Source organism: Durio zibethinus, chromosome 11 (assembly GCF_047325235.1).
Source record: "Durio zibethinus cultivar Kanyao isolate XHJ-2024 chromosome 11, ASM4732523v1, whole genome shotgun sequence".
Classification (NCBI taxonomy): domain Eukaryota; kingdom Viridiplantae; phylum Streptophyta; class Magnoliopsida; order Malvales; family Malvaceae; genus Durio; species Durio zibethinus.
The window spans coordinates 15,721,023-15,748,611 of record NC_143172.1 but is presented as its reverse complement, the minus strand read 5'-3'; the positions used below and the strand labels follow the sequence as shown (position 1 = coordinate 15,748,611).

General features: G+C 28.7%; 1 protein-coding gene across 1 annotated transcript; it reads right to left on the bottom strand.

Moving 5' to 3' along the window:
• Nucleotides 1-15,570: 15,570 nt before the first annotated feature.
• Nucleotides 15,571-19,001, bottom strand: LOC111290871 (uncharacterized). The gene is made up of 6 exons (XM_089768090.1): nt 18,556-19,001; nt 17,997-18,451; nt 17,522-17,866; nt 17,028-17,396; nt 16,632-16,846; nt 15,571-16,530 (listed from the first exon to the last, which is right to left on the bottom strand). The coding sequence occupies exons 1-6, from the start codon at nt 18,696-18,698 to the stop codon at nt 16,285-16,287; spliced, it is 1,773 nt and encodes a 590-aa protein (XP_089624216.1). The 5' UTR covers nt 18,699-19,001; the 3' UTR covers nt 15,571-16,284.
• Between the last annotated feature and the right edge of the window lie 8,588 nt (nt 19,002-27,589).

The following is a 27,589-nucleotide window of genomic DNA, read 5'->3' as shown; positions in this document are numbered from 1 at the left end:
CAAAAGATATAGATTTTAAGCCCTGACAATTCTTGATTCTTTGAAGAAATAAAAATATAACTTGTTGGCTCTTGCTCTTTTGATTCATTAATCTCTTTGATGTGTTGGAGTGGCTAATATATAGAGGAATTAAAAAATTAATCGTTGGGGATGGTTTGGAAGAAGAAATGCTCGTTGAAAGCATGAAAAACTAGCTGCTGGAGTGATTCTAGAAAGACTTGATCGATCCATTCCTTAAAGGGATCGATTGGTTCAAGTTTTGAAAGCCATTTCACGCTTTGCAAATGCACAACCTAATCGATCCTTTTCCTAAGGGGATTGATCCTATCAAGAGGTTATCGATCCTTTATATAAGGTGATTAATCTTTTTTTGAACCTGGAGCAAAAAGATGTACTTTGGGTAAAAATTCAATCAATCCCTTCTTGAAGGGATCGATCCTGTCAAAATTGGATAGTTATTTTTTATTTTGCACTCTACTCACTAATTTGATTATATCTTGAGTTATACAACTTCAAATCAAAAATTGTTTGAAGATTTAGAAACTAGACTTAAAGGGCTTTCTATTCATATAAAATTTATCACCTAATTCATTGTATACGAATTATAGTGAATTTTCAAATCTATCCCTAATGTAGTTTTTAGACAACTGCAAAGTATCTAGTAAATATTCAAAATCTTTTCTTAAAAAATTTGGATTTTGATTTTGTTTGATCCATTAAAAAACTAGACTCAAAGAGCTTTCCAACCATATAAAATTTAAATATTAAAGTTTTGTGAATTAATACAAAAAAATAAAATAAATTTAATGTTGAAAAGCTTTGTTATCGTAAAACAACTTTTTAAAGTTAATCTATTTCTCAAAACTAATATTATTAAAATTGTATTAAGTCCAAAATGAATAAGTTCACTTTACAACAATTGAACTTTTATTAAGCTTAAATAAACAATCTTTAAAGATAGATTTGGTTTGAGAAATATGAAAACAAAGAATGGTTTGTTTACACTATGAAAAACATATTATTTATTTAGTACCAAAATATAAAACTTAAGAACATGTACTAAATAATATTTTTTCAAATCTTGATCAAGCTTGTTTAGTTTAATATTTTATCATTTCAAATAAGGATCAATTCAAGGCTAACAATTCTTTTAGGACTTCAAGCGCTACCAACTCTCTTAAAAGCAATTGCTGTTAGAAAGGCGCATAATCTAGTCTTATAGTGTATTCAGCACACACAAGTGCCCATAGCGTTTGAGCACATAGAGTTGATGAACGTGGCCAACTTCCAATCTAGCAATAATCTCCCTTTCAGCAACACCATTAGGACTCGAACTTGTGACATTGGCTTTGATACCACTTTCAGGACCTCAGGCATTACTAACTCTCCCAAAAGTAATTACTGTTAGGAAGGCACATATCCTAGCCTTATAATGCATTCAACGTACACAAGCACCCATAGCGTTAGAGCACATGAAGTTGATGGATGCGGTCAACTTTCAATTTGCGAACATAGGTAATTTTTTCACTTGTGATTTGAAATAAGTTTATTTAGTTATTAATGCATACAAATTAAAAGATCATTATATTTGATATTACTAAAAATCAAATATTATTTTATTTAAAAGTACGAAAACAATCATTCTTATTGTAATAGTTTTACCAGTTAATGATTTAAATATTTTTTAAAAAATAATAATTCATAAAACTTAATAATATTTATTTATTTTATAATAAATATAATTAAATTAATAAATATATTTATGAACTAAACTAATTTTTATAATATAAATTATATAAAAAAGTTGCATTAGAAAATAAAACTAATCTATCAAAATCATAATAAAAACAAGGATATTATATTATATATATACAAAATAGTTTTAAATTTGTTATAATGAATATTAGTTTGAAAATATAAAAATTTATAATATAAAATAATTATAATTTAAAAAAATTAAAATTTTAATTTACATATTAAATTGGTAATATTGGTTATTATAGTTTTACACATCATTTCATCTTATGATAAAAAGTTTGTTACTCATTTGGATAGGAATTAAATTACCTTTTAAGACATAATCTAATTACTCTTAGTAATTCAAAATCATTACCACGTAAGATTACAAAATATTTACAAAATACAGTAATTTGATTATCATGATTTTTAGAGTGATTATCTCATATCAAACATTATGTACCTTAAAATATTTGGTATGAATTCTAATTTACTTGGTATTTTACAAATATAAGGCTTTGTTTATTTTGCTGAAATTGAGTTTTAAAAAATATTTTCAGTAAAATAGTTATATTTTTTTGAAAAAGTAGAGAGTTTTTATTATTTGAATGAGTTAATAAAAAATATTTTATGTTATTTAGATACTTTTTGAAAATTTTTTTTAAAAATAATATTAATATAACTATTAAAATATTAAAAATTATTTATTATTAAAGTATATTAAAATTATTAATATTCAAGAATAATTATATTTTAATAATAATATTTAATATTAAAATATTATATTAATATAAAAATATTTAAAATAAAAATATTTATTATTCTTTATATTAATATTTTAAAATATTTAAAATAGTATTATTATAATATTTAAAATAGTATTATTATTCTTAAAATATTACATTTATTAATGTTTAAATAGTAATATTTATTATTAAAATATTTATATTTTATATTAAAAGTATCTATTATTAAATCATAACAAAAGACTTTTTTATTTATATTTATTATTAAAATAGTAATATAAATACCTTAATAAATAAAAATATAAAATTTTAAAGTAAAAAATAATAAAAAATTAACAAAAAATTCATATTAAGAAAAAATATTACTATATTATTTAACATTAATTATTAAAATAATTAAAATACTATTATATATGTTATTTTTTATTAAAATAATAATATAATACTATTTATTATTGAAATACTAAAAATATTTATGTTTAATAATATTTAAAATTAAAATATCAAAATACTTTTAATATTAATAATTTAATTTTTAAATTAAAATTAAATAAACTATTTTTATTAATATAATAATAATTTAAATCGAATCAAATCAAGTTCGAATTTAAAATATTATGTTCAAAGTCTTACATGAGTAAAATTATAAAATATTTAAAATTAAAATATTAAAAGACTTTAATATTAATATTTTAATTTTTAAGTAAAATTAAATAAAAATATTATTTATTAATATAATAATATTTAGAGATAGGTCAATTAAGTTTGAACTTAAAAAAATCATAAACAAGGTCCGCTTCAGTAAAATTATACTCAAAGATATTAATAAAGAATTATGCTCATATACAGTTTTTTTCAGAAATTATTTTTCCTTTTTCAAAAGGGTAATACAATTTTTTTAAAAATTATCTTATTTTTATTAATTAATAAATAATTTTTTGTTAATCAGTAAGTTTTTTACTAAATAAATGCTTAAAAATACAGAATTTATTTTTTAAAAATCATTTTTTATGAAACAAACAGACCTAAATTTTGTTTCATTTCTGTCTACCTCATATCGTAATTCTTTAGTTCATCTTAACTTTTGATTTGGAAATTAAAAAAAAAAAAAAAAAGAAGTTTTGATTCAGTGTTTTATTTATATATATATATTTTTTGTGATTTTTCGCTGACAGATTTTGTTACTCTGCTGATTCGTTGCTGAAGTTTTTCTGCGGTGAATGGTTGTCTTTTTCATTATTGAATTATGTGTACTGAGATTATGTTCTTGAATGCTAAAAATCGTTTCCCTGATTGTGGCTTGATTGTTTTTATAGAAAAGTGATGAGAAAAATTTCACGATGCCATAATAAAACCAATTATATTATAAATAAAATGTTAAAAAAATTAGAAGAAAGTATATAAGTTATTTTTAAACGTATTATATTAAAAATTAATTTAAAAATATAAAAATATAAAAATAAAATATATTAAATGAATGATGTTAATTATTATTATTAATTTTACTTATTATTTATCTTGATAATAAAAATTTATTATCCTTTTAGATGAAAATTAAAACACTAAAAAATGGTGACATGATCACTTTAGTAATCTAAGATTATCCTAATATAAAATTATTAAGTACTTATTAAATAAAATAATTTAATTATCATGTATAAATTATACATTTTTTAAGTCAATACTACATACCAAACACCACCAAAAATCAAAATCCATTTTGGCTGACCAACCTATTTTTGCCCTCGACGACCCAATTATAAAATGAGAAACCCAATTCCCAAATTCGAAAGCCCAGTCAGTGACCGAGAAGCAATATCGAAAGCTCAATCATTGAATTCCATACCCAAAAAAATTTACTAACTTTAAAGCGGGTTAATAAAATACGATCGTAAACATAAAAGCCTAATTTTGGACTTGAATTAGGTATAAGCTCAAGGTAAATAAGAAAAAACCAAAAATTAATTTGACCAATAATTAAACACGATTTTAAATTAAATAGAATTAAATCTAAGAATATCAATGGCTAAGATATAAAGAAGGTAAAGTATTTTCTATTCTCATCTCTAAATTTAAATGGAGTTAAATTTAAGAATATCAATGGATAGTATATGAATAAGGTAGAACATTTTTCATTCTCATCTCTGGATTTTTATAAATATTCATTTTCATACGTATATCTAATATGTATTTTAAATTTATTTTTATTTTATTTTTACGAATATTTAATGGATATGAATAATCTCATACTCATAAGTTCTAAGAAAAGTATAAATAAAAATTAATTTTTTAATTTTTATTTTGTATATTTAGATAGCTTTTTCTATAAATATATATTAATATATAATTTTTCAATAAAATATAATAATTTTAATTAATTTAAAATAATAATATATTTATTTATTAAATATATAAAAAAATGTAAATAACATATATGAGATGGATGCTGTATTATCTGGTTTTTATCTCTGTATTTAATAAAAACTTAAAATTATATCTATTTTCATTTCATACTCATAATATAATGTTTATTCTCATTCTCGTTCAAAAGGATCAAATTTTTAATTAAATATAATAAAATTGACATCCCCATTTAAATTATATCATTTTGAGCAACACATCAAATGAACCTGGACAAAATGGACCCGGTCCAAACCACTAAACATGGTAGAAAGGCTAATTGGAAGTTTTGTTCAGAGTCTCTTTCTTCATTTCCACAAGGCAGAAAAATGTAAAGCAAAAAAGAAAAAGAAAATCTCTATTTCCGCAAGTTTTGACCAGTTGTTTCATGCCGCTGCTGTTCCCTCATAGAAGAAAAGTTAATGGACCCTTTATTTGTTAAAATCATTCCTAAAATTCATATGCACTTAAAACGAGTTCATCACAAAAATATTCATCAGTTGTTCTTGATTGAACTTTATTCCAATTTCTAATTGTACTTAAAACATCAACTCGGCTATATGTACTGATAGGTTTCTTAATCCAATCTGCAAAAATTAGTATATAAACCCTTCAAATTACGAAAAGTGACAATCAAAACTGTGGACTTTAAGGTAATAATTTATAGTTACAAATTGAATCTTAATTTGTGAAATTTATAAAATACTATAAGAAGAGCTTAACTATATAGTAATTTCTCTTCAATCCCAATATAGTACAACAAAATTTATAAGTCTTATATCATAATGCATGCTTATGTATTATGTAGACATTCATTTGTATCTGAGATCAATCGAATTATGTCCAGGGTCAATTGGACTGTATTTCATTATTTTTGTTATTATCATATTATATAGTGTTACATTATTATTATTATTATTATTATTATTATTATAGTTATCATCATCATTTTTATTTTTCGTTTTTTTCTTCCTTCCCTTTTTTATTTTTGGCAAAATTATGAAAATGGAAATTGAATCAGGCAGGTAAACCTCATATTCAATGATGAATCAAGCCTAAATAACTAACCAAATTCAATTGGGACTAAATCAGAACCTTAGATTAAAGCTCTGGCAGAATCAAATTTTAGGATTTAAACCTGAATTGATTCTGTCTATTTCCTAAAAATTTATTTTAAAGGTGACTATAAAGTGAATAACTCGTAGAGAATACAACCATTGGGAAAGGAAAGAATGTTTTGGAAAGATTCTAGGTGTTAGGTTTCGAGTTTTGGGATTTCTAGGTTTTGGAATTTGTGATTTTAATTGTTAAAATTTGGTGTGAGGTTTACGAGTTTAGATTCAAGTTTCTGTGGTTAAGGTTAGGTTTCTAGGGAATTTTTGAAAGAATAAGAAAAATCTGGGAAATTTTTGGGTTTTCAAGGTTTTTTTGGGTTTTGGATGAATTTTTTGATGAATTTTTTAGTGAAGTATGAACTTTTCGGTAGGAATTTTTAGAAATCGGCAAGAATCTCTAGTTTTTGGTAGGGTCTCAGTTGGATTTTAGAAAGAAGGGAAAGTGTTTAAAGGTTAGAGAGAGACATGGGATTGAGCCTCTGAAGAAAACACAAGCAACTTGGCTTATATACTGACTCAAAACGGTGCCGTTTTGGTAGTGTAAGATCCACACCTTGATCTGTTAACCCGCACTCTGACCCAACTCGGATCGCAATGTTTCTTTTTTTATTTTATTTTTATTTTTTGATTTGATTTGATTTTTTTTTATTTTTAACCCATTTTATTTTATTTTTATTTTATATTATTTTTCTAGTTTTGTTTTAAAAAAATGTTATTTTTGCAATTTTATTTCTGAAGTAGAAAAAAAAAAGGATAAATGATTAAAAAAAATCTTTTTAAATAAAAAATACATAAGTAAAAAAAAATTTTTCAAATAAAGTTTTCCAAAATATTTGTAAAATCTTTAAAAAAAAACCTAAATAAAAACAAAGAATCTTTTTTTTTTAAAAAAAAAAGGGGTAAAAAAACAAGAATAATAAAAAATTTTATCCTCTAAACTATTAGAAGATTAATTCAAAGTAAGTCCTACCAAACTATTGGGAGATTTACTAACTTTTTTGGAATAAGATAAATCAATAAATTCGACGATAAAACCTCTTCAGAATGGGACACTAGTTTCTATGAATACTCTTGAAGTGAAAAAATTATCTTAAATTGCTATCAAATTATTGAGATAATTTCAAGATGAATTTTTAATATTAAATTATTTGGTAAATCATAAAAATGATCAAAGCTTAGATAATTTGAAATCAAACTAGTACCATCCTTTGAATGAGCGTTGTGGGGGTACTACAATCTTTCTCATGTATAATCGACTCCAAAAACTAACATCTATTTTTAGAGACCAGAATATGTTTCAAGTGGCCAATCACACTTAAATAAAAAAGATTAGTGACGACTCTTTTAATTTATGTTTAACGGTAGGTCAACGGATCTATATGTTATGACAGTTTGGTGACTCTACTAGGGACATCAAGAGTCATGCCAATAAATGATTCCTTATTATCCAAGCCTTACCTAATAAACTTGAAAATTATTTTCCTTCTTATTTTATTTCTTTTCATTACTTATATTTATTTTAGTTATTCATTTATTTACTATATATATCTGTCATTCATTTGTATGTGCATAATATAATCCCTTCACTTGGGCTCTACCTTTAGGAGGGAGTGAAGTATCTATATCATCGTGAGATTTCACGTCTCCGCATGGACTTACGATACACTCACTCAAATTAAACCCTCTTCGCTTGTAGCCTATGATGGGTGAGGATTGGAGTGCCTTACTGGTCTGTGATGGACTATGATGTAAGGAACAATTGGGAACCTTTTAGAAGTAATCCAAACCATATATAGTTAACTTTAAGAGCCTAACCATAGATAGAGCTATGTTCTTCCACCATTTATAGTTAACCCAAAATTTAGGGTCATGTTGTTAATTTTTTTTTATTATTGAGGTGATTAACCGATTTTTTTGTTTTATTTTTGTTCTTTTATGCATATTCATGAACATACATGCATATTATGCTTACTAACTCTTTTTATTATGTATGCATTCATGCATCATTGCATTTATTCTCATGCATAATCTGATAGATCCATAAGCATCATTCTATAGTTGCACCATAATTATAGGAAATCAAGGTTTAAAGATAGCTCAACACCGGTGCTACACTCGGGCTAGAGCCAGGAGGATGGAGGAAGACAATGCAAGTCGTTTTGAGAGGATAGAAAAGGCTCAGGAGATACTTGAAAAAAAATTGAGCAAAATCCTAGAGTCTTTAGAGAAGGGAAATACAAGAAAGATAATAAAAGAAAATATACCTTACAGTAAGTTACTGAATCAGCATATCCTTAGGGTTTCAACCCACATCAGACTTAAACCACCCTAAGCTTTCAACTACAACAGGCTACGTGTCCGAATTATAACTACTTAAGAATGACTTATGGACCTAGTCATGAGAATGTCCAGAGATATAATAATCTCATTTTCACTAAAAAAGCAACTGAGCCTATTCAACCTCTTACTCTAGATGAGATAAAAAAGAAAAAAAGTTACAGATAATTATACCTCAAAAAGATTTTAAAATCGATCAAGCCATGAGAATGATTGAAGAAAGATTGTGGGTTATAGAAGGCATTGATTTTTATGGATTCATGGATGCTACCAACCTTTTTTTGGTTTCAGATGTTATGATTCCTCTAAAATTCAAAGTATCAAAATTTGAGAAGTCTGATGGTATTAAGTGCCTTATCACACATATCACGATATATTATCGCAAGATTGCAACACATGCCAGTAATGAGAAGTTACTCATACATGTGTTTCAAGATAGTTTGACCAAGTCTGCAATAAGATGGTATATCCAGTTGGATAAGACTCACATTAAGTCATAGAAGGATTTGACTCAATCATTCATCAACCAATATCACTATATCATAGACATGGCTCATGATCGCCTTTCGTTATAGAGTATGGAGAAAAAATCATTTGAGTTTTTCAAAGAATATGCTCAAAGGTGGCAAGATATTCTTGCTCAGGTCTAATTTCCCCTAACAGAGAAATAAACAATAATGCTATTTGTAAGCACTCTAAAGTCGCCTTACTATGAGAAAATGATAGGAATATGACAAAAAATTTTACCAATATGATGATTTTAGAGAAGATCATTGAAAATGCAATCAAGAGCGATAAATTAGAAAAAAAGAGAGTCTACTACTAGAAAGATGCCCAAGAAAAAGAAAAGTGAAACTCAAGCTGTGAGTTTCGATAAGCAGAAATCTAGAAACTACCCTCAGCCAATTTATCCCATATATTATTCTCTTGCAAGTCATGTTTCTACTGCACTCCACCAATCAACTCCATGACCCTTTTATCCATCCTCTCTTAAGCCTTTCATTCATCCCATTACCCCAATGAGTGGTGCACAAGAATCACAGAATAGAGAAAAGCCTACGTTTAACTCTATCTTCATGAACTATACCAAACTATACCAAGAGCTTTACAAGAACCACTTGATTGTCCCAATTCTTACAAAAGAACTTGAATCTTTCTATCCTAAATGGTATGACTTCACTACTCACTATAACTATCATTTTAGGGTAGCAGAAGATTTCACTGAAAATTACATCCCTTTGAAACATATGGTCCAAAGTCTGATTAAATGAGGGTTGATAAATTTTGATACCAGTGAAAACACGACATTTAATGTTAACAATAACCTATTGCCTAATCATCCAAAGGTATAATTTTAGAAGGTTGATGGGAATTACCTATCATCTTGGATCTTTTGAAAATGTGGATTTTTTTTATGTACATAAATTTCATCTTATTTTTTATTATTTTAATAAAGTGACATGCTTGATGCATTTTTTTGACATTTTTTTTATGAATATTCATCATTTACTTTTGCCATTCATACTATTTTTCTCTACCCTTTTTTTTTCAAATAATGAATGTTCAGACAATCATGATGATAATTCATGATTTGACTTTGAAAACACCATTCATATGTTTTGATTGATAAATTTGAGATTGTTGGGACTGTTGAATAAAAGACAAATCTGGAAAAGAATTTTAAAAGTGATGTAATATATGATCCTTGTAATTGTTCACAAGTCTGTTCTTAGTCAATATATGTTTTTTGTTGAGAGTATTCATCTTTGAAATGAAAAATGAACATTTTTATTCTATCCTTAAAAAAAAAATCATCCCTTACTACCCCATTTGAGCCTTTTGAAAATTTTTTTTAAGGAACTTTAACCAAGGATCACCCTTACACTGAGGGTAAAGTTTGAAAATTTTGTTCATCCTTAAGGGCAAAACCCTGTTGTAGTCAATTTTTTTTTACAAAAGAAGAAAAAAATAAAAGAAAATTGATGAGGCAAAATACCAATGTGCTCTGTAAAAAAAAAAAGAAAAAAAGAATTGATGGGAGAAAATGCCAATGTGCTCTACTAAAAAAAATAAAAAGCAAAAAAAAAAAAAAGAAAAAAAAATTAATACGGTAAAATATTAAAGTGCCCTACATGAAAAAATGATTATTGGTTTGATTACCCTTCAAATGCAATTTATGCCTATTTTATCCTTTCTTTGGCACAATTTACCTTAGCCTACGTTACGTTCTTTAAAAGTCTATTTTGATCAAATATGGATATTTGATTTGGAGAATCATGGATTGAATTAGGGTAGATTTTTCATTAGATTGTGTGAAGCTTTGATCAAATGTAAAAAAAAAAAAAAAAGAAAAAAAGCATAAAAAAAGTAAAAAAAAAAAAAAGACAAAAGAGGAAAAAAGAAGACCTGAAAGGGTAGTTAAAGATGAAAACTTGAAAAAATAACTTCATGTAAAAGTCCCTAGAATGAGGATGATGATTAGCTCAAAGATTGAAGGTATTAATGGAATGTGTTTTTGAAGGATGATCTTGAGTTTAAATTCAAAATTGTTTGAGCAATTATTATTTTAGATGTTAATGTCCTATTTTGATAAATTACAGCATTTTATCTTTGTTCATCCTTAAGTTATTCTTGACCCTACCTTTTGTTCTTTTAATAATAAAGATCCATTTTTTTTACCTTTCACTGAATGAACATTCCTTGAATGGACTAAGAACATGTGCCATATCTATCATTCATTTGAATGATGGCAAATAAATGAATACATGTTTCATAAAGAGTTTTCCATTTTTGAAAGAAATCCAATATGAGATAAATGAAAAAAAGCATGAGAAAATGTTTTAGTTTGGGCAAATAAGATGACTTAATTCATTGATAAATTGGTTGATATGGCCTGTGAATTGTGACTAGATTAGAAGAATGACATAGATCAATTGACAAAATTTGCTTTGAGATTATTAATATTGAGAAGCTAAGAAGGAATGGTAGAGTCTTGAGAACTTTGGTACCACAATTGAAATTTCATGGCATTGATACATTGTGTTTTCATTTGTATCCTAAATATGACATGCATCATTCATTCTCATTTGATCTTAGCTCAGGCTTGATCATTTTTCTGACTTGTAATATCATATCAATTATTTATCTTCGACCCTAACTTGGTTTTGGTTACTTTATCTTTTATATTCACGGTATTGTTTTGGTTATTAGATCTCGACTCAGATCAGATTATTTTTTTACTTGCGGTATTATCCCGGTTATTCATATTTGACCTCGATTCGATCTTGGTCACTTTATCTTTCTAACTATTTCAATTCTATTATGAAATCTTTTACGAAACTTGGAATTTTATGAAATTTTTCTTTCTTGCGAATCTGAAAGTCTTGTAAATCTTTATTTCTTACAAATCTAAAAGTCATTGCGAACCTAGAATCCTTGCGAATCTAGAACCTTTACGAAACTTGGAGTTTTGTGAATCGTTCTTTCTTGATATTATGAAAATCCTTATGAATCTTACATTTTTGCGAATCTAGGACTTTGCGGAACTTGAAATCTTGTGAATTTTTTATTCTTGCGAATCTGAAAACCTTTGCAAATCTTGAATCCTTGTGATTTTGTTAAACTTAGGACCTTTCAACTTCTGTTATGAAAACTCACAAAATTTTGAATGTCCAAATTGTGAATCTTTGGATTTAGAGTAAAATTTTGAACTATATTTTTTTTGACCTGTGGTTTCGTCTCGATCACTCGATCTTAGCTCAATCCAAATAATTTTTTATGACTTATGGTTTCGTCCTGGTCATCTGACTTAGTCTTGGTCATTTTATTTTGACTCGTGATTTTATCCCGGTCACTTGATCTTGGTTCAGTCCAGATTATTTTTTATGACTCATGGTTTCATCCTTATCATTTATTTTTTACCTTGACTCGGTCTTGGTTGCTTTATTTTGACTCATAATTTCATCTCGATCATGTGATCTTGACTCAATCCAAATAATTTCTTATAACTAGTGGTTTTGTTTCGATCATTTATTTTTGACCTTGACTCGATCTTGGTTGTTTCATTTTAACTCGTGATTTCATCCCGGTCACGTGATCTTAGCTCAGTCCAAATCATTTCTTATGACTCGTGGTTTCGTTCCGGTCATTTATTTTCGACCTCGACTCGATCTTGGCCACTTCATTTTGACTCGTGGTTTCATCCCAGTCATGTGATCTTGGCTTAGTCCATATCATTTCTTATGACCTATGGTTTCATCTCAATCATTTATTTTCGATCTCGACTCAATCTTGGTTGCTCCATTTTGATTCGTGGTTTCATCTCGGTTACTTGATCTTGGCTCAATCCAAATCATTTCTTATGACCTGTAGTTTCATCATGATCATTTATTTTCGACCTCGACTTGATCTTGGCTCAATTCAAATTATTTTTTATGACTCGTGGTTTCATGTTGGTCGTTTATTTTTGACCTCGACTCGATTTTGATCACTTTATTTTGACTCATGATTTCATCTCAGTCATTTATTTTCTAGCTCGACTCAATCTTGATCGCTTCATTCTTGACTCGTGGTTTCGTTCCCATCATTTTCGCTCGCTGATTTGACTATTAAGTTAGAATATAGTGGGTGTCTAGGTCTTTGCACCATCAATATCTAATAGGAACGTGTAAAGAAGGGCAGTTGTAGAAGCCCATTTGTGTCTAGGGTCGATCGAACCATGTATAGGGCCAATTGGACCATATTTCATTATTTTTGTTATTATCATATTGTATAGTGTTACATTATTATTATTATTATTATTATTATTATTATTATTATTATTATTATTATTATTATTATTATCATCATCATTTCTATTTATTATTTTTTTATTTTTTCCTTCCTTCCCTTTTTGATTTTTGGCGAGAATTATGGAAATGAAAATTGAATTAGGTAGGTCAAAACCTCATAGTCAACGATGAGTCAAGCCTAAATAATTGACCAAATTTAATTGGGACTAAATTAGAACCCTACATTAAGGCTCTAGCATAATCAAATTTTAAGATTTAAGCCTAGATTGATTCTGTCTATTTTTTAAAATTTATCTCAAAGGTAACTATAAAAGTGAACGGCTCTTAGTGAATACGGCCACTGGGAAAGGAAGGAATGTTTTGGAAAGATTCTAGGTGTTAGTTTTGGTTTTTGGGATTTTTAGGTTCTAAAAATTGGGATTTTGATTGTTAAAATTTGGTGTGAGGTTTACGAGTTTAGATTCAGGTTTTTGGGATTAGGGTTAGGTTTTTGGGGAATTTTTAAAAGAATTTGGAAAATCTAGGAAATTTTTGGGTTTTCGAGATTTTTTTGGGTTTTGGATGAATTTTTTGATGAATTTTTCGGGTGAAGTATGAACTTTCCAGTGGGAATTTCTAGAAACCAACAAGAATCTCTAGTTTTCAACAGGGTTTCGGTTGGATTTTAGAGAGAAGCGAGAGTGTTTAAGGGTTAGAAAGAGACAGGGGATTGAGCTTCTGAAAAAAACATAAGCAACTTGGCTTATATACTGACTCAAAATGGTGTCGTTTTGGCAGCGCAAGATTCGCACCTTGACATGTCAACCTGTGCACTGACGTACGCTCTGACCAGACCCAGATCGCAAGGTTTCCTTTTTTTATTTTATTTTTTGATTTGATTTGATTTTATTTTTAACCCATTTGATTTTATTTTTATATTATTTTTCTAGTTTTGTTTTTAAAAAAATGTTATTTCTGCCATTTTATTTTTGAAAGTAAACAAAAAAAGGATAAATGATTCAAAAAAAAAAAAGATCTTTTTAAATAAAAAATAAATAAGTAAAAAAAAAACTTTTCAAATAAAGTTTTCCAAAATATTTATAAAATCCTTTCAAAAAACTAAAAATAAATAAAATAAAAAAGAATCATTTTCAAATAAGAATCCTAACAAAATAAATTCATGAATTGTACCAAACTATTAGAGAGTTTTCATAGATTTAATTATTTTTTAATGGGATCCACCAAACTATTGGGAGATTCTATAAACCATTTTTTTTTAAAAAAGGTAAAAAAGCAAGAATAATAAAAAATTTTATCCTTTAAACTATTGGAAGATTGCTTTAAAGTAAGTCTTATCAAACTATTTGGAGATTTACTGTAACGCCCCTAATCCCACATCAGGAGGATGTGTGGATAAGGAATGATATATATGAAGAGACTTAATCCCAAACTTGTGAGGTGCCTTTTGTGGGACAAAACCGTGAGACCTTCGGGTCAAAGCGGACAATACCTCGCAGGTTGGGTGCGGGTCTCTACAAATGGTATCAGAGCGGTCACTAGTCCGCAGTCGTGGGAGTCACTAAGTGCTACACGATGGTTTGGTGTGATCTTGGTCATGTGGATGGACTCGGCTTGACAGGGACGTCAAGCATTAAAGGTGGGGAGATTGTAACGCCCCCAATCCCACATCAGGAGGATGTGTGGATAAGGAATGATATATATGAAGAGACTTAATCCCAAACTTGTGAGGCGCCTTTTGTGGGACAAAACCGTGAGACCTTCGGGACAAAACGGACAATACCTCGCAGGTTGGGTGCGGGTCTCTACATTTACTAACTTTTTTCGAATAAGATAAATCAATAAATCCAATGATAAAGCCTTTTCAGAATGAGACACTAGTTTCTATGAATACTTCTGAGGTGAGTAAATTATGTTAAATTGCTACCAAACTATTAAGATAATTTCAAGATTAATTTTTAATATTAAATTATTTAGTAAGTCATAAAAATGATCAAAGCTGAGAAATTTGAAATCAAACCAGTACTATCTTTTGGATGGGCGTTGTAGGCTATTACCTTCTACATGCGTAACCGATTTTCGAACCTAACATCTATTTTCACAGACCAAAATATGTTTCAGGTGATCAATCATACCTAAATAAAAAAGATTGGTGGTGACTCCTCTAATCCATGTTTAACGATAGATCCACGGATTTATACGTTATGACATATTAAATAAATTAAAGCGTACAGTAAGCATTTGACTTAATTATTGATACATGTATTTTTTATTCAAATAAGTGAATTTGAATAATTTTTTTCTCAAATAAATAAAAAAACCCCTTGAACATATCAATAGCAAGCTATAATTCCTTTAGTCAAAGGGAACAAGCTGTCAAGGATTACAAATGGAATTTAAACATGACAAAAGAAGAAAAAAATACATATGAGGAGTGAGCACTCCGTATTAAGAGGGAAATGTTTTATTACTTACTCATTAAGATAATGTAACATCTTTGAGGCTGTTCTAACTTATTCAGTCATTACTTTTTTTGAGTCAATGCTATCATATATACATATATAGGGTATAGTACTTGAACAAGACCTCATTTTTCTAAAATCCTCTGCTTTTATTTCCGCTAAGAAAAGTGGGGTCAATATGATGCTAATGCTACGTACCCTGATTTTTGATACTATCCTTTGAGTGTAGCATGTGCTACCCTTTTTTTTCTTTGCTATGCATGTGTAAAAGGCCTTTCCTACTTCTCTTCTTTTGATTCTGCTTTCAAATCCTTATAGATAAACCCCAATTTTTCAATAAGGAAAAGCAAACTAATAAAGCTACCAGTTGATATTGTAGTATCTATCTTCGTGTTCCTTGCTTTGTCTGGTCTTTCGCTTTCAAAGTTGATGAAGAAAATCACTTAGCCTACCATGCTTTACTCTTCCTTCCGGTCCATGGATTTCCCATTTCTCTAAATTCCATGTCACCCCCACATGTTGTCAACTTTGTTGTAGGACCCTCCCTCCATAAATATATATATATATATATATATATATATTCTTTTCACAGTATTTACAAAAGCTTGACTAGGATATTCATTGTGTGCAGCCATGCACATCCATAATCTAGTCATCAAAGCAACAACACTATTTTTGCATATAATCTTGGACTGATGGGTCAATGTACTGGGAAAAAAAGTGGTGAGGAATCTCTTTGGAGTTCCCCTTCCAAAATCCTCACTTTGCTCATCTTCTCTTCACACCAATGCAATTGTTCTTCACTTAGATCACAGATTCTCAACACCCTAGACACCACTTTCAGGTCTACTAGACCCATCAATATCTCCATCTCTTTCTCCACCTTCAGTTTTCTTTTCCTTATGCATTTGTGAGCCCGGCGAAGGTCATTAAGCTTCGTCTTTTTCTGCAATTAAAGCAAAAGGAAAGGCCAAATCTTATTACTGCTCTCATCATTGGGATAAATGTTTAAAGCCAAATATGTAAGGGAATTTAATTTTAACTTACTTTAACATTAACTTTTTGCATGAGTTGGACAAGTGATGGGTCAACTGAACCTCTTCTCTTCCTCCCAAAGAATGCTTTAATGATTTGATATGGTTTCTCTTTGTCTGCCTTGAGAAAATTCATGAAGGTTTGGATTCCATCTTCCATCATCACCAGAAATGAATCTGCTGAAATTCTTGAGCCAAAACCTTCATCCCTTTGATCATCCTCAAAATCTTAAAATCAAAATATGGAATCAGAAAATGTTAAAAGGTATTATAAATTTAGATATAGCAAAAATCAATTTATGATAAAAAAAAAAATGCAAAAGGTTTGCTTAGTATATCAAAGAAGATTAACATATCCTCACTCCTTTACTATCTCTTGCTCTTTCCAGGATAGGAAATGATTGATTACCTCGATATTCTGGAACCAGAAGCAACTTTGGTGCCAAAAGCCTCATCCTGGCATATACCTCTGGTCTCCGGCCTTGCTCATAAGGCTCATTTTCAATGTATCTTTGTAAAAGAACTTGGAATTGTTGAAATTGCTGAGCAATGATGGCAGGGCAGTCAAAATCTTTGCGTGCAGCTCTTTTACGTTCAAAGTTCTTGTAATTCCAATTAAGAGCTTCCCAGGTTAAGCAAATTTGAGCTACATATGCTGCTTCCAGTTCATGATATGGATTGTGTCTGATATCTGATGGCTTCTTGTTCATTGTGGCAAACTTGTGGACTATTCTCTCTGATATTGACCTTGGGCAAGCTTGGATAGACCTAAGTGACTCTATAACAATTTCAACCAAATCAAGCAAATGTACATTGTTCATATAATCAATTTTCCCAATTCATTTCTCGAAACAAATACTACCCCAAAATGTCTCAAAGTTTTTCGGTTGAATTATTTATTACCTGTTTCCTGGAGCTTCTGTGCACTAATTCTGTCTAGGAATATCATCTCTTCATCATACTTTTGAAACACTGTGTAGGACTCCCACTTGGGACAACTTCTTCTTGAGGAAGAAGAAAATGGATCATCAGTCCCTGAATCTCTACAATTTATCGAGCTTCTCCACTCAGAAGAGCTCTTAGAAGTAGAGCCCATTGTGCAAGAGTCTCCGTAGATTTCTTCAGCATCATTGTCATGAACTGGTAACTTCTTAGACTCCAATATTGTTGGTCCTATAACAAAAAATTTCTCATTTCTTGAAAAATCTGTTTCCACCCTTTGTTTGATTTCTTGATTGCTGCTAATATCTGCATGAAGCAGATGCAATATCAGGTCGAGTTGAAAGCATCAAAACAAAAAAGTATAAGATGTAATGATCAGAAGATACAAATGAAGTACAGCATATGATTGATGCTAATGAAGCATAAATGCACATACCATCATCGTCTTCGTCATTGTCCACCTGATCACTTTTGTCTGGTTCTTTGAGTATTGGTGAGACGATGGGGGTGGGGCCATCCTGATTTACATCGAAATTCTGAAGTGAATCAGCATCTTTTATTGGGATCTCTTCATCCTGCAAATTGATGTCATCATCATCATGTTCAGAATCTGTACGAGGTGATGAGTCATGAGCAGAGAACTGTTCGGTGGAATCACTTGTTAGCGGATCTTCGTGGAGGTTCATGGATTCCTCAACATCATTTTCAGTCCTGTGAAAGCTATTGTCTGACAGGAATATAAGTGATTCACCACCATGAATTATGTCTGCCACCAGGTGGTCCTTTTTCACGCAGTTCACCCTATAGTTATACCTGTCAGCAGCATATCCTTCTTCGTCCTCCTCCTCCTCCTCCTCAGAAAACATACTGTAGTCATATCCATTTTGAGTCCTGCAAGGAAGAAAGAACACACCGCAATGAATTCTTCATTAACAATGTAAAGAAGAGAAAGAATTTTAAGTTGAAAAAGAGGAAGGGGTTTCTTGGTACCAGACCTTTGGATAACTGGATAACTTCCAAGGAAGTACAAGAACTTGGAAAGCAAAATGGATGACGAGTATAGGAAGAGAAGGAGAAGCAGGGAGGAGCTTGAGAGGTTGTAAAACAATCTAACTAGAGCTTCCTTTGGACATTGCATATTTTCTTCTTGTTGGTGGCTGCAAAATGAGCTGCCAACAAATACTCCCTACCCCAAAACCAAAGTGAAGTCTTTGGTTTAAACAAAAATGTGTGCTTTGATTGATATCATAACTTCATAGATGTTTGGAAAAAAAAAAAAAGCTTGCTTATAGGGCTTTCATTTTTTTTTTTTCCACTCTGCAGACGGCTGTCTATTTATTTTTATACTTCACTTTTTTTCTTTGGCCAAGATACATTTTACTTAATTATACAAATTTCACATCTTTCATTATCCATTGTCTAAGCATATTCTTGACAAGGAGAAACCGAATCTTTATGTATAACTAACAGCCTTTTGTAAGGAGTAATTGGTTTTGCAATACTCAAAATCTATAGATATAATGATTTTTTTTTTTTCAGGTGGTGTGCTGCGTAATAAAAACAAACCAATTAGAGTTGGCAACAAGTCGGGTTATGACGAGTTTTTGCTCGTCTCAAACCCGACCTGATTTTATATTCATCAAATCCGAACTCAACTCGATTTGAAATTTTTTTATTTTTTTCATATCTGAATTCAACTCGACCTGACTTGATATTATATAAACCGTACCCATTTCGAGCCAAAATTAATAAAATATTTTTTAATATAAAATATTATTTTTTAAATATAAATATATAAATATATATAAATAAAAAATTAAATAAACAATTAAAAAATAATTTTTTGTATAATATTGAGTAAGATCGGGTTAGATTTCCCTAAAATCTAAACTCGACCTGACATTAATTTTTTTTTTTAACTTTATCAGACTTGAAATCCGATTTAAAAAAAAAAAAAAAAGACCAACCTTATGAGATCAGGTCGGTTCGGAACCCGTTAGAGGCAGATTGGGTTGCCGACCCTAAAACCAATAGGATTCACTTGGCATTCTGTCTGCATAACTATATATACTACTAATATTTTATTTATTTATATTTATCAATTATTTTTTTCAAAGCAGAGAAAATTCTAATTTTATATAATTAATTATTCACCGATAGTTAATCATATAATATTATTTTATTAATGAGTAAATATAAAATTTTATTAAATTCTTAAAATAAATATACAAAAATTTAATTTAAAAAAAATTATGTGACTTTATATAGTTCATTGATAATATATAAAATTTATATACTAATAATTTATCAAATATAATATTTTGAAAAAATCTTATTATCTCAAAATCCTAAATAACATACACAATACATAAAAAGAAGAGACCCATATACCAAAACCTGCCTACACGCATCCGCAAACAAGTAGATGGCTTTTTTTTATTTTTTCCTTTATAAAAGAATTAATATTGAGTTTATAACTTTTCGAAAATAAAAAAATAAAATCGTATAAGATATATAATTTGATATAAATAATGATTTGGGGTCATTTTGTTTCGATAGTGGAGAGGCTTTATTGATCGAGAGATATTCTTTGCCACTTAATTATGGAAAACCTTTAAAAGGTGAACGTGGGGCTGTCTCTCGGGGCTTCTCATTTGCTCTATGTCCTTAACTTAGCTCCCAAGGTTTCTGCACAAAATGCTGTCTCGCCTACGATTCTTGGTCAAGTGACGATTGGGTTTCTCTACCAGGTGTTCTACCTGTATCTTTGGGAGAAGGGGTATTCGCGATTGGCATATGCCTGCTTTGACTTAGATTTTTCTCAAATATGTTTAGATAAAAATTATTTAATCATAGCAAAATATACTATTTTCAAGTTTTTATAACTTTCGGTAAATATGTTGAATATAAAGGGCTGGATTTTTAATTTCAATGACTATAATTCAATATTTGACAATTTCAATTATAAAAAAAAAATTATCATAAACTTTTAAATGCAATTAATTACTTAATTTCTACTCCAATTTTCATTTTCGTTAGTATCTTGATATATGATGTGAAAAGGCTAGGATTGAAATTAGAGGAAGTTATACACATAGCTTAAATTATTATCAATTACATAAATACTCTTAATATAATAAGGTTATTCATTACATGAAACTTAACCATTAATTAACTCACTCGTTTATTTCTTAGGTGATGCACAAAATATTAGGAATAGATCGGTCCAATAGTTAGGTCTTGGACAAGAGATTTGAAACTCAAGTCTGAATGGACCTGAAATGTTTAAAAAATAATAAAAAATTTATTTTAATTTTAATTTTAAAATATATTTAAAAATGAATCATTTTAATATGTTTTTAAAAATCAAGTTTATTGGCTCTAACGGGCCAAACAAAAACTTTAAGCAAAAAATTTCAAAGCCAACCAAGCCTAACCCGACCCAGTTTAGTCCATGAAAAAGTCTAATTAAGAGTGTCCCCACTCCAGATTCATCGAAGCATGGCACAGCTTACAGACAAAAGCACCAATTATCTTTCAAAGAGGCCGGATCGTGCCAAAGATCTGGGCCATAATTAACTCAAGAATTTCTTCCAGACTTCGGTGGGAGCTGGGACTCTGTACTTTCTTCCAAATTTTAGCAGGAAAAGATGGTAAAGTACAGTGCTCACTATTAATACTGCTTTTCCTTTTTCTCTTGTGAAATATTTGTCCAATTATACCCATTTAATTAGGTGTTATTTTGAATATAGGTTAGACAATTTGAGCAATTAATAAATATTAGTCTTGCACATATTCTTAGTGGCTCTATTGTATTTTACATGTTTGAACTTTGTTAAAATATTTCATATTTGTTTTATTTTTTGTATATAAAAGATTTTGAACTATGCAATGAAAATGTAATTTTTTTTTCATTTTTATTATACTAATTTTAAAATTTGAATTCGAAACTTTTAATATGAAATCTTAAGTTTTAAGTTGCATTCGGGGATAATATTTCATAAGCACTTCATTTTCATTGGTTGGAATATGTCATGCTTCTTCTAATAATTTTACGCACGCAGGTATAGTTCTAAGATAGCCAGGTGCATGGGAGTTGTGACAGAGAGATATGGGCCAGATTAGTGTTGTTCGTACCTTCTTGGTTTGCCCCAAAACTTAGATTTTGGATTTATTATGAGACATTTCATTTACATACACATTAGTAATGGCCTACTGGCTTTTTATCCGGCCATGGGCCTAACAATTATGGCTCAGATGTTTTCAGGAAATGAACTTCATTATTTTTGGAACAAACTACAAAAGAAATAGATTAATTGGTAGAAAAAAAGTGGCAAAAAATTTCCTTTTTTTTTTTTTTTTTTTTTTTTTTTTAAAAAAAAGGCTTTCTCAACTACAGCTCTATACTTGTGTCACGGACCTAAGGGGGAGTCCTGAATCTCACATCGAACATAATAGGAAGGTCCCTGGAGTATAAAAGGGTTCACACCATCTCCGCCTTGTGAGGCGCCTTTTGTAGGACAAAACCGTGAGGTCAGGGGGCCCAGAACGGACAATACCTCACAAGGGTGTGAACCGTGGTGGTCAGGCTGATCCGAGATGCCGGAAGGGTGAATGCCCGGGTCCCGGAGCCGTTCGGGTTCGGAGCTTGAGTCTCGTCTCGTGACAAGTGGTATCAGAGCCAACCCTAAACCGTTCGATCCACGTCGAGCGCCTCGAGGGAGGTAGGCAGGGTGGCCGGCCTCCGTGATGAGGGCGTCACGAGGTTGGGTGCGGGAGAATGTCATGGACCTAAGGAGGAGTCCTGAATCCCACATCGAACATAATAGGAAGGTCCCTGGGGTATAAAAAGGTTCACACCATCTCCGCCTTGTGAGACGCCTTTTGTAGGACAAAATCGTGAGGTCAGGGGAGCCAGAGCGGACAATACCTCACAAAGGTGTGAACCGTGGCGGAAGGCTGATTTAAGACGTCGGAAGGGTGAATGCCCGGGTCCCGGAACCGCGCGGGTTCAGAACTTAAGTCTCGACTCGTGACACTTGTATCTAGCTAATTATATATGCCAAATTCTCAATGAGCTAGGCTGATCCCTTTTTTTTTTTTTTTTTTTTTGGTTTTTGAGTTGATATTGGCTTATTAAATTTTGAATGATAATATTTTTAGTTAATTATATTAAAATCTGTCTATCCATTATAGAAATTAATTAAAGCTGATGATTGATGGTGCAGATAGTGTTTTTGTCTGGGAAGGTGTAGGACAATTACATGACATCCATACATGGATGTTCTTTATTGATTTTTCATTTATACCAGAAGAAACAACCGCATGTTTTTGCGGGTAAAACTTTTTTATGTTATCATTTATTTTCATTGTATATTTTTTATAAAAATAATTTAATTAAAAAAAGATGAAAAATAAAAAAACAAATGAGAATGATACATGAATGTGTTAATTACTCTCATTTTTCTAATAAATTTATCTAATAAAAAAGATCAAAAATAAAAAATTTGAAAAAAGAAAAAAAGAAAAATTAAAAAATTAAAAATAAGAAAAAAAGTTTATAAAAGATGTAACATTGACACTCCATATTGAATTTAAAATATTAATTTATTAGATTAAGATAAAAATAATTTTATTAATATAATATATATAATTAAATATATAATAAAATATAAATTTTTATATATACATTGAAATAACTCAAAATAAAGTATTTTAAATATGCTCTGGACTCGAACTAGATTTTCTTTAAAAAAACTCAACCCATTTCAAGATATGTTATTTGAAAACAAAATAACCAAATACCCATTAAATACCCATTAAATCCATCTTAATGTAAAATATTATAAATATGCATAAATATTTAAAAGGGAAAAAAAAAGAAAAATGAAATAAATAAATGATAAAAAAAGATTAAAAGGAAAAAATTTTTTTTGACACATGATATACTTTTGATATCGGTGAGATAAAAAAAGAATTTAAAATTTTAAAAACATTTATTTAATAAAAAATAATTGAAAAAAAAATTTGTCGCATACCCTTAATATAAATATATTCCATTAAAATAAAATTAAAATGTGGAAAAAAGTAAAAAGAAAAAAATTAAACTGGTTTGGTGTAAAATAAGTTCTTAAAAAATAAAATTTATAAATATTAAATATAAAAAAATTTAACCAAAATAGAAAAAAAAAAAAAAAAAAGGAAAAGAGTGATAGATGACTTAAATTTTGGTAATATAGTGTTCATTCATACATTACTAAAATTTAAATAATGGATATTGATTAGTGATAGCAATGGGTCAAGTTGAGTTAGATCAAGGTGAGTTTTTATTTGTCCTGACTTCAATCTAATTTTACAAATCATATATCAAACTCCGACTTAACATTAAAATATATTTTTTTCATACTTACCTTTGACCTGATTCGCATATATATAAAATCGTAACCTATCGACCTAAAATTAATTTAATATAATACTCATAAAATATTTTTTCAATATAAATTATATCTTAATTATATATAAATATAGTATTTTTATTAAGTTAATATTTTAAATTAAAGTATTAAATAATAATTTTATTGATATAATATATATAAATATAAAATTAAATAAATAGTCAAAGTATATTAGGTCTAGTCAAGATAAATTTACCAAAAACTTGATCAGATCTTGATTTTCTTTATAAAAATTACCTCAAAATTCAAATTAAAAAAATTCCTATAAAATCAAATCGAGTTGAAACATGATGGATTTGGACCTCTTTGCCATCCTAAATATTGACCTTATGAATGCAATTTATAATACAATTTCAGTCAAATAAGCACTTAATTAGTTTGTGATTTTCATGTCGAATTAAAGATACCTAGTTTCAATAATCTTATTTTATGGCTAAAAAAATAAGAATTTTGTCTTATTCTATCTGTTGATGATGAAGAAGCTTCTTTACTTTTACGATATGAAGAAGCTTCTTGTTTTGTTTTTGGTTGCCTGACTTTCAACAAAATTTAGATAAAATTAATTTTTTACATGGAGTTCGATAAACTTTTTGCTAAAAATAATTTAATAAAAAATTGAAATTCATAGATTAATAGAATTTAATAAAAATTATTAAAATATTATTTATAATTCAAAATTAATCAATATATATTTAACAGTAAAAATTTTATTAAATTTTTTTAAAAAAATTTTAACACTTGATTATGTAATAAAAAATTTTCAATCTATTGATTGAAATTTTTAATTTTAATTTTTAATAAAAAATTTAACAAAATTTCATCTAAATTTTTTCTTTTACAGAAATGTGGACAAATAAGTAAATCAAATACTAACATGTCTTAGTTCACTATGGAAATGATTGCATTTAGATTTGGTTCACATTTGACTTGAAGAAATGACTGGCCACCAAAATAAATTCTAAACTAAGTAACGATTTTAGGCAACAACTGGTTCACAATGCGCAATCAATGCATAAAAAAGTTAGAAATTTAACTATTGCTTTTAGATTTACTACTTTTCACCTCTTAAGACGAGTCTATATATATATATCATCAGATTTTAAGGCGCATGTACGTTATTATAACTAAATATATATAGTTTTTGGTGTATATAATTATATTAATTAGTATAAAATGTTCCTTAAATAAATTAAATTTATTTTCCGTTCTTGTCAAAAGTATTAAGTTTTCATAAAGAGAGAGAGAGAGAGAGAGAGAGAGAGAGAGAGAGAAGATAAGGGATGGGGTCTTGTGAATGAAACATTGAGTTCGTGTTTCTAGAAACCCAACTGGAAAAAAAAACGTGGAGTAAATTTAAAAGTTGTGGTTAGGATTGACATTTGTGGTAGGGAGGGGTTTGAAGACAATTGAGATGAAGAGAAGGAAATAGTCCAAACAGAAATGCCTACGCCATAGATACAGTCTTGTGGGTTGGTGACCCTTTTAACCACTCTTTGTAATCTTTTTCCCTACATTTGTTTAATGAAAATTAAATTTTATGAGAAGCTATGATAAATACAACCTCGAGTGTCAATTGTCAAATATTCTATTCCTATTCTTACCAAAACATAATTTTTTTTTAATCTGACTATGAATGAACAACTCATATATATAGAGATATATTAATTAATGACTTTGATCATCAACGTATTTAATATTGATATTGACGGGTACACATCTACATTTTCAAATTGTAGAAGCTATAGGGATATTAAACAATTTCACCCTTGTTGTAGTTTATATGCAAACCATTTACTATTCACATTACGAATGACAACATAGTAGATGTTATTTTTGAAATATCTATATTTGAATTCATTTAATTTTTATAATATTTGAATTTATTTAATAATCTATTTAAATTTAATATCATTATTGAAATCTGTATCTAATTAAATTCAAATCCGTTAAAATATTTATTTACTAAAATTTTTTTGTCACAATCTTAAATAAAACTTCAAATTTAAAGTCAAATTCAAGTTCAATCTTAATTAGTAATATATAAAGATGATTTGTTAAGGTTCGAACTTTTTTACGAGTATAAAGTTTTACATATTTTGTATATGTAAATGGATATAAATTAAAATATATGATACTATCCATTTAAAAATTTAAACAGATTCAAATATTGGATAATCAATAGGTACTATATGAAACCTATATGAATTCATTACAGATAGTAAATTTATTATTTGAATCCATTAATTATCCATTTAATTATAAGTATAAAAATCTATATAATCAAATCGAATAGTGCTAAATATCCATTTATTTACTATTCTTTGCTATCTCTAATTCACACACATGACCTTGATAATAATTTATTAGAAGCTAGCCATGCCCTATTATTTAGAATCAGAGATTTATTAATTAGTTGAAATCCCATGATCATCCCAACTTAAATTAAGTCTCTCCTTTTGGAGGCTAAGGAGAAATGGATTTATATTTAGATACATATATAAAGATGCTCAAAGTATATATCAATATATATATATATATATATAAGAAATTATTTCATTTATTATTGATAGAGTTTTTAAATTTCATAAATGAGATTAATAGAACTATACATACCTCTTAAGTACATTATAAAAAAGCCTAATTAAAAAAAAGAAATAGAATATTTGTTAATCTCTTAACTCGATTTGTAAAATTAAAAAATTTTATTTTTAGTATATAAAAACAAACTTACTACCTCTCTTTATGTATGATCTGCATGGAAATTTATAGGGGAATGTAAGCATGTGATGGTGATACTAATTAAGATATTATGTCATATCATTCATCAAACACCAAAGATACCTTAAAATCTTTTTTTTGTGTTAATCTATCATTAATAATGATCATAAATATTAAAATTTTTAACAAATAGATTAAAGAAACAATTAATTAATTAATCGAACACCCTAGTCATTTGAGGGTTGAAATATTAGAGAGAAGGAGATTGATGACAATATAGGAGCTCACAAGTGTCAATAAATTATTGATGATTATATTGTTAAGGCCATGTTCCCATTGGACTAGGATTTGGGTAGGTAGAAATGGGTGATGGTGGTTGGACAGGAAGGATCGTAGAAAAAAACACGCTAAATTCTCTAAATCTCCAACTCTATAGTGTATCAAAGACTCTACCCCTCGTGCACAAACTTTTCTGCCCCTCCCCCCCCCCCCCCCCCCCCCCCCCCCATAAAATTCAGCTTTGAAACAGAAAACAAAAACAATCCCTCATTAGTCAACGCTACAACTGCTTAGCTTTTCAGTAATAATTAATTTGAAAAGAATTCAGCAAATCCACCGTCTATATATCAAGTTGATCATTCACAGTATAGTGGCATTGTTGTAAATTTCAAAACCAAGTATTTTTCTTGCAACATGTTTTGTCAAAGTGTTAGCTGTAATTATCATGATATATATATATATATATATATATATATATATATATATTTATAAAACAAGGGTTTGTCATGGCTGCTTCTTCTTCAATCTTCGTCATGAGGGAAGTTATAGAACATAAAGCACACGCAACCCATTTCCC

Bases quoted from the DNA above. Each gene is read 5' to 3' on its own strand.
- LOC111290871 (XM_089768090.1), bottom strand. From the start codon at position 18,698: ATGCAATGTCCAAAGGAAGCTCTAGTTAGATTGTTTTACAACCTCTCA. The intron at 17,397-17,521 runs GTAATAAATAAT...AAATTGTTATAG, and splicing joins ACAGAAGCTCCAGGAAACAG to AGTCACTTAGGTCTATCCAA. The intron at 16,847-17,027 runs GTAATCAATCAT...TTTGATTTTAAG, and splicing joins TCTGGTTCCAGAATATCGAG to ATTTTGAGGATGATCAAAGG.